Source organism: Phasianus colchicus, chromosome 2, assembly GCF_987193195.1.
Source record: "Phasianus colchicus chromosome 2, bPhaCol1.hap1.1, whole genome shotgun sequence".
NCBI lineage: Eukaryota > Metazoa > Chordata > Aves > Galliformes > Phasianidae > Phasianus > Phasianus colchicus.
Genome location: NC_143437.1, coordinates 70,544,926 through 70,557,993, shown reverse-complemented (window position 1 = coordinate 70,557,993; position 13,068 = coordinate 70,544,926). Strand labels below are relative to the sequence as shown.

At 35.0% G+C, this 13,068-nt stretch overlaps 1 protein-coding gene across 3 annotated transcripts in view; it reads right to left on the bottom strand.

The window, feature by feature from the left end:
- ASCC3 (activating signal cointegrator 1 complex subunit 3) overlaps positions 1 to 13,068 on the bottom strand; it is a 252,676-nt gene that overhangs the window by 17,395 nt on the left and 222,213 nt on the right. For all 3 annotated transcript variants that reach the window (XM_090135956.1, XM_031611074.2, XM_090135957.1), the window contains exon 37: positions 4,575 to 4,799. In XM_090135956.1, the coding sequence (XP_089992082.1) occupies positions 4,575 to 4,799 (225 nt within the window). The remainder of the gene's footprint in view (positions 1 to 4,574; positions 4,800 to 13,068) is intronic.

Here is a 13,068-nt window from a genome sequence, read left to right as displayed (position 1 = left end):
TTACTAGCTCAAATATTTCACCCACAGAATTGTAGAATGACAGAATCATAGAATGGCATGGGTTGGAAGGGGTTTCAAAAATCACACAGTTCCAACTCCCTGCTGTTGACAGGGATGCCAACCCCTAGATCAGGCTGCATCCAATCTGGCCTTGAACACCTCCAGGGATGGGACACGACAGCTTCCCTGGGCAGCCTGTGCCAGTGCCTCACCACTCTCTGAGTAAAAAACTCATAATCCATAAGCTAGCTCTTAAGACTGAAAAACTGTGCAATGTTTGAAAGCTCTAAATATGAACAACAAAACTTGCATCAAAACCTTCAAATGAAATGACCATAAAGAACTTATTTATTTTACTTATTTTAGAATGAGTAAAGGTATACTACACATATCATTGTCCAGTTAATAAGGAAATGCAGAGCCTGACCTAAAGAGCTTTTTATTTCATATCAAAATGAGATTCTCCAGAGGCCTTGAAAAGGCCATCCATCAGCAGCAGAGCTATTTGGGCCTTGTTTTGGGGATGTGCATGTTTCCCATACAAACTGCACTTCACTGTGCAGTGCAGAACCTGCCTTCCTGTCCATCTTCTCTCAGTGCACAGATACCCTACAGAGACGCATTTAACACATCCATAGGTAAACACTTCTTAAAGGTTAAGTCTGGGCTCCATGGCAGTTCTCCTTCTGGCAATATTAAAATATTTTATCAACGATTATACTACAAGTGGAGGCTTGTGGCCAATCCCAATGCAAAGCCAGCAACTGTCACATTTATTTCATAATATTCCTTGCTGAATCTGAAACTGGTAGTATTACTACCTCATTATCTATTTCAATTAATGCAAATATAGGCAATAGAACAGCAGAATAAGAACTGATCGCTGAATACACAGTCACAAAAGGCTTGACAAAAGAAGTAAAAAAGGGATTAGATTTAGTCCATTTCACATAATTCTAAATCAGAGACAGGGAAAAAAGATGGGGTACTGTCTTTACAGTAATAATTTTATTCTATAAAAATATTAAACAGATCATTTCATGAGATTTTTATTCTTTCTTTTTCATGATCTTCTGCAAGTGGAGAAATGTTTGAATTTAAGCAACAGCTGAAGTGCTGAGCACTGTACTACTGATATCTCCATCTTTTCTCAATAATCATAGTACAGCGTTCTAAGATTAAAGAAAATACACTGTTTACTGTAATTCTATTAAAGGTAGCCAGGACAAATAGAAATTAAGTGACTTGCCCAAGGTCTCATAGGAAGCACTGGCAGATTTTTTTGAGCCACGGGAACCTTCTGTATAAAATATGGCAACGTGTCAGTGATTAACAAACTCTTTAGCTTTTCACTCAAGCTTTTCAGGTTCACTGAAAAGTTGGGTGTAGCAATAGGGCAGCATTCACCTTCCAGAAGATTGCATATTGCTATTCCTCATATTTCTGCAGTAAAAGGGAAAGAATTCTGTATTTCATCCTGTGTAAATACATATCAAATTTTATCTTGCTATAACAAACTTTTACCTAAACAAAACAAATTCTAACTACAGGAAAAAACTGTAACAGAATGTATTTCTTCAATTTTCTATTGCAACAATTACATTCTTCTATTGGGTCAATCCCATGGCTCCTCAAATTCTGTTAATGCTGTGTCATCGCAGCAATGTGCTCTTTTTGACCTTGGTTGTGACTTCGTAGCTCATGATTTCTATGCTTAATTATGAGTATAGATCAACAGAATTCTAATATAAAAATATAACAGAAATCTCAGCAAAAGTAATTTAACAATGGTTGCCTACATTTCTTATTAGAAGAGAGTGGAATCTTACCAATGCCACATAAAAAAAACCAAACCTGTCGGTCTCTCCTGTTGCCTTTACACAAAGACACTTCAGTAACATGAACTTTATGTTTCTGTAGCAAACGTAGTTGGAAATTAACAGAGCTTGACTACACTAAAGCAGCTGATCACTGTTAGATTCTTATGGATTTTACTATAACCAACAAAAATGGTCAAGAATTGCAATATATTATATATATCTATTATACACATATGTATATATACATATACACACATACATATATATATACTCACGTAATTGATATATGTAGATATTATATACATACAATGTTTAAGCAACCCTGTTCAAAGCCCTGTCCCTAGAGGAGAAGAAATATGGATGGAATTCCTACATAGGGCATTTTAAAATCATAAAATTTTGTTATTTAATACATTTATTTATTTACAATACGGATAATTTTTTTTTTTTGTAATTACAATGATCTTGTTTCAGAGCTTTATGTATATATGCTGAGGAGAAGAGTGGTAAATTGTGAAAGACAGTACACTACAAATATTTTGAATTCCAATAATTCTGACTTTTGTTCTGAACATCTACTGCAGACTGAATAACTTCACTGGATTTTGCCAGTTTTAGTTGATGATTTTACAAAATCCATCAGCTACTCTTGGCTCATGCTCATTGTTTTCTGACTATTAACTCTACTCAGCCTGTAGTTAGTGGCAAAGAGGCCCAGAGGACATAAGTAGAGTCAGGCAGTAGGTGAAATACGAAAGGCAGCAGGGAAGAGAAGGCTGATTTAGGTGAAGACAGCACAGGAGAGTGGAGAAGTTTGTTACCTGTGGTGGAAAGAGGTTTGCTTATGTACACTGACAGAATGTTGGCAAATGTGCTCTGCAGGGGACCTGGAATGGCTGCCCTTTATATGTACTGAGAAAACAGCCACTTGCAAAAGCTCTTGGAAAGACCTTATTTTCCTGGAACAGAAATGCAGAGCTGACACAGGAAGTCTGCATTTTGCTCACATATCCACCAACAAAAACAACAGTTTATGTTCAGGTCACCATTGGATGGTTAGCTATACAACCTTAACACCTAAAGTATTTTGTATGTAAATAAACAGAAATTCAACATATTTCAAAACCAAATTCTGTTTCACAGCTGAATTTTACTCTTTGAGGTGTATGAACACGTGTTCACATGCACATAGAATGTCATCAATTGGATGTGTTTATCAGTGGAGCCCTCCATGGTTCAGTTCCTTTTCTCACAACTAACATCTTTTTTTTTCCACCTCTGTTGACCTAGAGTTCATCAGCAGGTCAGTGCTAAGGAAAAAGGTAACAACCAGTATTGAAAGTGTAACCCTGTCTATTGCTTAGATTCTGGGAACTTTAACCTCCATTTGGAAAGCATGACTAATAAGATGGAACAAATATTCTCCCAAGAGATTTAAACCATGCACCAACTTCAAAATACTAATGTGCTTGCATGTTTTTCTTTTTCTTTGAAAGCAGGAACTTTTTCTCTCTCTCTCTCTCTCTTTCTTTCCTTCCTTCCTTCTTTCTTTCTTTTTAAAGACAACTGTATACGTAACATTATTTATCAGTTAACAAAAGGCCTGAGTTGCCAAAATACTGTATGGAATAATTTTCTGAATTTTACTTCAATTTAAAGGAACTGCTGAATGCCTTAGGTTGTTTTTCTGAGTGATTACAGTTTCTGAAATAAAATCTTCAAATAAGATTGGAACATCATTCTTGAAGACAACGATGTAGGTCACCGAAGATATTAAAATATGGGCAAACAAAAATGGTAGGAGGAAAGAATTACTATCTCCATTTTACAAATACGAAACTGAGCAAGATAAAAAAAAAACTTTGTTGAAGACCACCTGATCTTCGAGAATCTGTGAGTCCAGGTTCAGCTCTGCTAAAGAAAATAAATACTATTATTCCTCTCTTGCAGAAGCAAAGGGCCAACCTGTTCTCTGCATCACCTAGAGCTCAGCCTTCTTCCCACTGTAGCTATAATGGTGTATTTCAAATACTGTAGTAATCTACTGCAAACCTAAATTGCTGCTTTAAAATTCTTTTGAGGCATGTATCTATATACATGTGACTGCTTGCTACCAGTATTCTCCGTTTAGTTCTGTGGGATGAGATTTCTGCACAACTGTAAAAGTCACAAGCCTACAGATTGTTTTTAAAATCTGTGTTTAAAAGAATGCTCTTTGATTCTGTGATTATTGGGAAACAGAAGATATATCTCTTCACAAGCTACAGAAAAACCCAGTATCTTGTACCAAATTACATTTCAAAACATGTTTTATTTATGCTTGGCAGTGACTAGAATGCTTTAGGGTCCTATAAAAAGGAATGTACCCATGGGATATAGTTCCTGGGGGTCAGCACAACAATTTGTAGGGAATACATCTGCGCAGGAATGACTTATATGTAGCATTCCACAGTACAGCGACCGAAACATATGAAAGGAAATGGCAACAGATGCCTCCTGTTAGTGCAGGGGCTTTGTTTGTTTGTTTGTTTGTTTGTTTGTTTTACTAGAAGTTCATTTACCTTCTGTTTTGTAAAGAGGACATCTCTGTTGGCATATAGTTTCTCCTTAACATGGTGGCATCACGCCAGTTTTCTCACAAGACATTGCAAGAAATCGTCACATTTTTCAATAGTCAAAATTAGAAATCCAAAATCACAACATAATAACAGTAAAAAAACAACAGGACTTAAATACTGAAATGCATTACTATACCTGACATATTCTAATTGCTTGGTCCAGCACTGTCTTTGTATCAGTTGCATAATCTGGACAAGGCAACATGGCATGACTGAAGTGGGCTTGTAGCAGGAGGTGTGTTTTTGTGTGTGAGCTGTCAAATGAATGAGGATTGACTTCAATTGGAAGATGTTTTGCCAGTTCACTGTTCATTTGGTCTTCATTATGTCTCACAGGTAGATCTGTGTACTCATCAGCATTCTGAAAAAAAAGCATAAAATACATTTAAGCATTGTAATTAGCTTCAGAATAATTATTTTTCTTTTCTGAGACATAAAAAGTATATGTATTTAATTTACTGTAATTAGATTTAGTTACTAACATAGCAGTATTTTAATATTTACATAGCCTACTTACCAAAATCAGGTGTTTGTGGGAAAACAAGAGCTAGTGAATTATTCAAAAATATTCACCCAATTATAGGTTTTAGAAACTTTTCTACATTGATTTTTCTATTAGAGAATAAGAAAATAAAATAATGAAGTAAATACATTCACTGGATGGATTCAGTATTAGAGATGACCTTCTCCAGATATCCTACCCTAGTTAGCACACAAAAACAGAGTAAAGTTAGCTATAAAGAAGTTCATAACTGACATTTTCATTTTTCACAGTTCCTACTTTAATTTTTGTAATCAAAACACTGTTTGTTTGAAACAGCTCTGGGTTGTATTTCAAATTGATTTTAAAATGTATTTTCATTATTTTGAGAATCAATTTCTAAGCAGCAGTTGCTTGGTAATCATAGAAAACATAGAAAATTGTTAAGTAGGTGCTGAAAATTATCTTCTGTGCTACCGTTCACGTCAAAATGTGAGCTAAGCACTTCCTCACTGTTGCAAAAAGGAGCTGCACAACAATCTTTGTGGTTATCACTGGCAGCATCCTTGGGGCAGAGGGAAAAAAGTCTGTGTAGTCAGAGTGGTATTTCAGTCGGCTATTGAGAGGGAGATCCACCGTCTCTGCAAGTAAGAACTCTCAACTGAAGCATCCTCAGATCTACAATTTGGTCAGCAGAGTCCATGAGTACTATGTACATAGTCCAGAGTACTATGACACAAGTGGCAGTGTTCTCCACAAAATCTTCTTGTATGTATGCATACATATTCTTGTTCGGAATGAGAATGATCTTTCTAAAATATAAAACCTGCAAGTAAAGTAAGACTTTTATAATGTGAGGTATTTTTTCCATTTGTAATTTATGTGAATATATTTATTTTATCACAAAATAAAAGTGTTTTGGGTAGCTTGAACGGTAATGTCTTCTGAACTGTAGGTTTAGAAAAGAGACCATTAAATTAAATTATTCAAGGTTTTATATTCCTTTTAAGCAACAGATTCAATCTCTAATCAGACTTCCTGAACATCCATTTTAATTAAATATCCGCAAAGGTAACCAAGGCAGAATGAAGTAAAGAAAAACTGCCATTTTTCAACACCTAATGGAACTACCTAACTGAACTGCAAAGTACTGTATCCACTCATTAAAGTCCTAACAGAGGTTTTTTAGAGTTTCTAAAAAAAAGAAGTTATATAGCTGCTTTGTGCCCTCCTCTTCACTCAAAAAACGGACAGTACATATTTTCTATTTATTTTAACTACACAGTGAAACTATAGCTAAACTGTGATATAAATGTAAAAGGAAAAATAGATTTGAAAAGGAAATCAGAATGTCATTAATTTATCTCGACTGCAGATTAAAAGTGAAGACAGTCTAAAGAGAACTGCTGCTTAATCCTAGATGCCTCTGCTAGATCTCTTGTGAAAACTGTGGTCATTTATTCTCTGAACCTAAGGTCACAATCTTTTTAAGCCCCATAGAATGTTGCATGTTTGCTTCACTCTTTTTATTTAACTTGCTTCTCCTTCAAAGATATTTTAAAGAATATTTACCAAGGAGATTTTTTACTTAGTTTTCCTTTGCAGTTTAAAGTAGCAGAAAGAAAAAGGATCAGCCAAGTCACTCCAGACCAACTGGTGCTCCCAAAAATGCGTTTTCACTAATTCTTCCCCAGCACACATTTTATTTACCTCCAAAACACTCCCCTTATTTTAAACAACTTGCCTACTTAATTTCCTGTTTGTGATCACTGACTGTAAGTAAGTGAGGTTCATTTTCTTATCTGCATCATGTAGGTAATTAAAGGAAATTGAGAATGGGTAGTGAAGCTTTTATACAACTGAGAATGAAGCTGAATGGAGGGCACCGAGGTCAGCAGAGTCCATTATATTTTTATGTGAGAGGCCAGTATTTCTGCCCTGTCCCTGTTTGCTTAGTGTAGGCTGGACAGACTACTAACTGCAAATCTGTTTCTCTGATTTGCCCAGCTGTCCTTGAATAAAGACATCTTCCATTGCAAAATGTTAAATGACAGTGATTGACAACTCTGTGATGAACTCTGCTCGTAACCCCCTGCTACTGTTTTCAGGTTGCACAAGAAAAGACAGAATAAAGAAACATCCTTTGTAATCACCTCAAATGGGACCTGCTGTTCACTCAGTATTTTTTCATTTTAGTTTTCCTTTTCATTACAACTCTCAATCTGTTCGGGAAAGGCCATAGACTCAACTATTCCACATAATATGGAACATGTAGTATTTTAGTACGTTGCATCTGAATATCGCTTTTCCACAGATAAGGAAACAGATCAAATCACATTTCAATCATTAATAGTAATTCTGAAGTCAATATTTAATAAAAACTTTACAATTAAATCACAAAGCACCGTTGTGTATTTTTCACTTTCCCTTTTTCTTATGTCGATGAGGGCTACTGTAGCCCATGTGCTGCAATAATATAATAATACATTTACTACAATTAATACAATACAAATAATACATTTTCCTACAGAATTGAACATAACTTGTTGGGGGATACCAAGAGATAACTAGGAATTTTAGCTATGGGTTCTGCAATCAAGCATTTGGCTCTCTCTATCCTATGGGTCTGTGTTGAACTTTCCCAATAATGTATCCTTTTGGGCAGTAGAGACAGCTGCATCTTTTTGAGGGCAACCTACACTTCATCCTGTATGCAACTCTGGGCTATAGGAAACAGTGACTTGCTTTGCCATTGAGGAATACCACACATATGCTTTCATAAACATGACAGGCATATTTTACAAGGCCAAAGGCTATTCTGATAACTGAATTCTGCTTCCTGCCTAACGTCACCCACAAACTCCATAGAGTCTTATCTGAATCACAAAAAACTGTGTTGCAAATATGCAGTTAATCATCACTCTTTTTTTTTTTTTTTTTTGAATCATTCTAAAAGTAAATAATTCATTTTAAACTCCTTTTAAAATTCATGTTCAATACATGTTTTTGGTTTTTTTTTTCTTTTCTTTTCTTTTTTTTTTGGCTACCGCTTTCAGACATTCAATATTTTCATTCCTTCTTCCTGGAGACTACTCTCAAATTTCTGTTCTCCATGTTTGTATGGACTACTGCCATACCTTAACTTTTTCTGACATCTACTGCCAGCTCCGAATTGCTCAGTATCTCATCCAGCTGCTCATTAATACAACAAAAAAACTGAAGCAGAATGTTTATTTTGAAACAATTTCTCAAGTGATCCAGATCTCAGTGTACTAACGAGCTACTCAGCATTGTTTCAATCCCCATTTAATAAAAATGCTTCTCTCTCTCAAATTCAGATCTGCATCTGTGAGTCTGTGACCAAATCACACTCTGATCCTTAGAATGTGTGCAAGTAAGACTTTGAGGAGTCCCACTGAATGGAAATTCAAATAATCTACCCAACATGGCAAATACTAGGCTTCACAGTGCCCAAAGGTTTAGAAAACATTAGATTTTTCATCTACCCACAACATATATAAGCTGAAATTACTGATTTATACTGAAAGCTGAAGTCCAGACTTATACCACATGTAAACCTTCTGAAATATCTTAACCCTCAAGTAAGTACCTTTTCTCACCTGTCTCTAAGAGAGGATACCTGTTAACAACAGACAGAAATGGGATCAAGGTGAGTAACTAAAGTAAACTTGGATATTTTACATTTGTTTCAGTCATGGGAACAGTAAAACGTATAAAGTTAATGAGTTCTAGACTTTAAAGAGCAGTTGATTAATTTGTAACAATGAGGGGTAAAACAAACCAAAAATAGTTTCTCACATTCCAGAGCTGAACCAGAGACTTTTATTTGGTGATGCTGCATTGGAACTGACTAACTGTATGTATGTTCCTTTTCTTTGCATTGACGCAATTCAAACACACCATGTTCTGAACTTTAAAAATCTGTGATGTGTTTTGTTCTCCCTCAAGTTTCTGGTGCAGAGAGAGGAGAAGGAGACAAGGGTAAAGTATTACTAGAAAATATGATAGCAAAATTAATGGCTGCTAAGCTGAAGTGTTCAAAAATCAGTGCCTGCAGTAAACTACTATCAGAAATAACTATCAGAATAGCAAAAAAAGTGAAAAGATGAGAATCATTTTCAGGTAATATAGCAGATGCATCTTCTTTACCTGAACATTGGTTTAAATTACATAAACTCTTGGGAGTCTGAGTACAGGCTGAAGGTCTGCATAAATCATATATTTGCATGTTGAACAGAAGAAAAAAAAAAAGAAAAATAAAGAGCTGGAATAACTGTAGAATTTTTCAATGGCTGTTATGCAGTTAACACTAGAAACATTTTCTGTGGTACTTTTTCATTTTCTATCTCAACTTCTCTATCAGAAATTCAAAGGTGGGTCAATACACAATTTTTCAGAGTGAAAAAAACCATATTATGATCCATAAATTATCATATATAAATATAATCTCAACAATAATATTATTAATAATTAATAATAAATTAAATAATCAGTTTTTGGCTTTTATTCCACTGTTCCATCGTACAAAGTGTTGCAGAGTATTCTAGTGCAGCACCCTGATCTGCCACCTTCAAGTGCTGCAGCATACAGAAAGGACACCAATCTTTACGCAGGCTGTGACAGTCCTCTTTTGGAGGACTTCATTTGTATTACCTGTGTTTGTATTACTGCAGTAAAGTTACACAGCTGAATTAGAGGAAGAAAAAAAAGAACAGCACTGACCTGGTGAATAGCTGGGTAACTAGACAACAGTGTTTTATAATGGATTCATAGATAAGAAAATTGAGGATACCCAACCTATAGTACTTACAAACATTTGAAATAATGTCAATTAAAAAAAAAAAATATATATACACATACATTCATGAGCTGAAAAAAGTTTCACTTGACCCTCTGTTTACTGTATTATAATGAAAAAAAACCTGCCTGATTAAAATTCTCAAATTAATCTTCCTTTACTCATTCTCTTCCCAAGACTGTATTGATACCGTGGCGACACAAACATGTTATTATCAATATATTTATACTATGTTTTATCTTACATTTTCAAGTATGATTTTTATTTACAAGGAAAGATATTAAATTTATGCAGATATATCTTGGCAGGCAGCTGATTCTCAGTCAAGTATCAATTTATATTCAGAAAAGAAATAAATGTGAGAAAATACATTCTTTAAAAAAAAAAGAAAAAAGGAAAAAAAAAAAAGCTCAAACTGACCATATGCTTAAAACTTGTTTTTTGGCCTACTTGAAACTAAAGTAGACTGAAAAACAGACGGGGTGAAGTGCCTGATAGAACTATTACTCTGAAAAGTGTATCTCTGTTAGTGATTCCATTATAAGCTCCCATTTCAAAGAGTTTATTGTCAGATCATAAACATACAAGTTCATTTGATGGGACATAATTCAAACTCTAAAGTTTAAAATGTTTTTTTTGTTTATTTTGGTTTGTTTTTTGTTTGACTCCTGTGCATAAAAGGTCAAAGACAACATCCCAGTTAAAGACAGTTATAAGCATATATTACTAGTTATAGGTTTTAAGAACAAATGTTAGGCATTTAAGAATAAATGTTATGTTCTTATGCAAGATTCATTGATAGACTGAAAGAAAAAAAGTTATTTCTCCTAGCTTATCAACACTGTTATGTTACATAGTGATGTTTGTACTGCAAGGCCTCTTGTAGACAGCAGACACTTACAGAAAATACTCCAAAGACAGACTTTGCCAGAAGTGACACAAGGCTTCAGGGCAGCTTGGATGGTAGTGCTAACCTACAGAACAAGCTGCAGTTTTGTAGCAATCCTGAACAGTGGCAAACACAATGCAAAAAAAGAAAAAAAGAAACTGGGAGGAAAGATTGGAGAAAATATATCTGCTGTGTGATAGCATAACTTGTCACAGAGACAATTTCTAAACATGCTTCTTGCTTACATTTACCATGTACCACTTCTCCACACTACACATCTCTCTGGCAGTGCAATCGAACAGCACCCAAAACATCAGAGCCAACCCTGCAGTCCCTTTCCCTTAGGGCCTCTCTCAGCCCTTCCCACCAGTGTTGAGGGCTGGCAGGGAAGCAGAGCAGAAAGCACAGCTATACCAGGCCTGCAGGACACAGAGCTGTTGGGGTGGCAGCAGCTAGTCCTGGCTGCAGAGAAGAGGCTCCTCTTTGGCACCAGGCTTCCCACCAGGGCATGTGCTAACTCTCCTGTTCAATCTGTGTAGCAGAAAGTGATCTCACCACCTCCCCACTACTTTGCTGGTGCACCTTCAACTCTCTACTTTTGGAAAAAATACAAGAGGAAAACAGACACGCATAGGATGGAAGCAATATCCATGGGATAAGACTTACTCAGTATTGTTTGAAACAAATACTACACTTCAACTTTTTTACATATTCCATTACTGGTTAAAACATTTTTACAGATAGAAGACGTGTATATTAAAAAATTGAAATTGTAAGGGCAATCCAATTAACTATGTAGGAGGAAACTACAGAGACAAAAATTTGCAGTTGAGCATGAGTAGTTGAAGACAAAGTTGTAAAACTCATTGACATGCAATAATGTAAAAAAGCCTATTTAATATAGATTAAAAATAACCAATAATAACTGTGTTTCAGGATCTAAAATGGGCATATTTCAGGGGTGTGATCTACGAACACAATTTCTAAGAACATAAGGTTTAAAAGTGCTTACAATTCTTACAAATGTCTCATATATATATATATAAATAATATATAATCGGGTCTTCAGACTTCTCACTTCAAACAGACAAGTGTTTCATATTTTTCAAAATAACTCCATCTGATGAACACCACAAATTTCACAATTACAGACATCATAAAAGGCACAAGCTAAGGCAATGAAACAGTTGAGTGATCACTTAAAAACACCCTGAAGGGTTTAGATTTCACAAGTTCACCTCTTACTTAAAACGTCCAAACTACAAACTACTGATGACATTCCTGATGACCAGAGGTCAGGAGTTGGAAAGACCTTTGCCACTGTGCACAGAGCAATAGGAGGTCAACAATACTAGCTACCAACTGCAAGGACTGACTGGGCAGATTGGGGAACTTCTAATGTACAAAGTTAAATTACAGACCTCTGATTCAGCATGGAGTTGCTAAAAGAAAATGCAAAAGTGTCAGCATGTATGAGAGAGAGAACTGTAGGTAATAATAATAATTTGATGTGGGGAAAAAGTTCTTAACACTTCTGTAATAACCAGAAAATCAATTTTCTTTCTCTGAAGTTTTCTAAGCATATCAGAGCATTTATGATTCAGTGTACAAGAAGACATGGGAATAGATCATAAAATGAATGCAGTTGGTTTACCAAATGGTAAAAAAAAATAATAATAAATGAATAGAACCATTTTGTTTCAGAAACATTTTCTTTTTAAATTGTGTGGTTTACTAAAACATATTAAAACAAGGAATGAATTCATGATTTTCAGTAAGCCTTAACTCCATATTATGTGAAGTTTATGATCACAATCATAATTTAGGGTTACTTCTTGGGCCAACTCTAATAAAGAAAAACATTCTTAAAATAACAAGAATTATTCCCCCAAATGTGTAGGTAATTTCATAGTATTATGCATGCATCATTCCTAAAGATGGCTTTAGTTCACTCAGATTTCTAAGTCAGTAAGCTTGCAACACTTGACAATTTGAGAAAAAATAAATGCAGAGAAAGAAGAATAAAGGAAGACAAAAAGAAGAGGAAACATCTGAAACTGGTATGGCATACACATTATCCACCTAGAATAAGTTACACTGACCATAGCAAATAAATATAAATTGAATGGTATAAATTCCATTTATAAGGTGAATTACAGTGATGTGAAAGAATTATTACATTTTATCACTGGAAATGGTATATTCGAGATTTTCAGCTCTCCAAGATGCCTGACTTTTCCTATTAGTTTTCATGAGAATGCTTTGAACCTGCACATTCTGAATGCATTATGGTCATTTTTTAATTTTTATTTTTATATCTGATGGGACAGTGACCCACAACTTTATTCCTGTGTAATCTCAAGTCATATTATGGGAAAGATTTAAAAACAACTGGTTTGGGTTGTATTGAAATTTCTGCAGTTATACTCCTTTTCAGTACA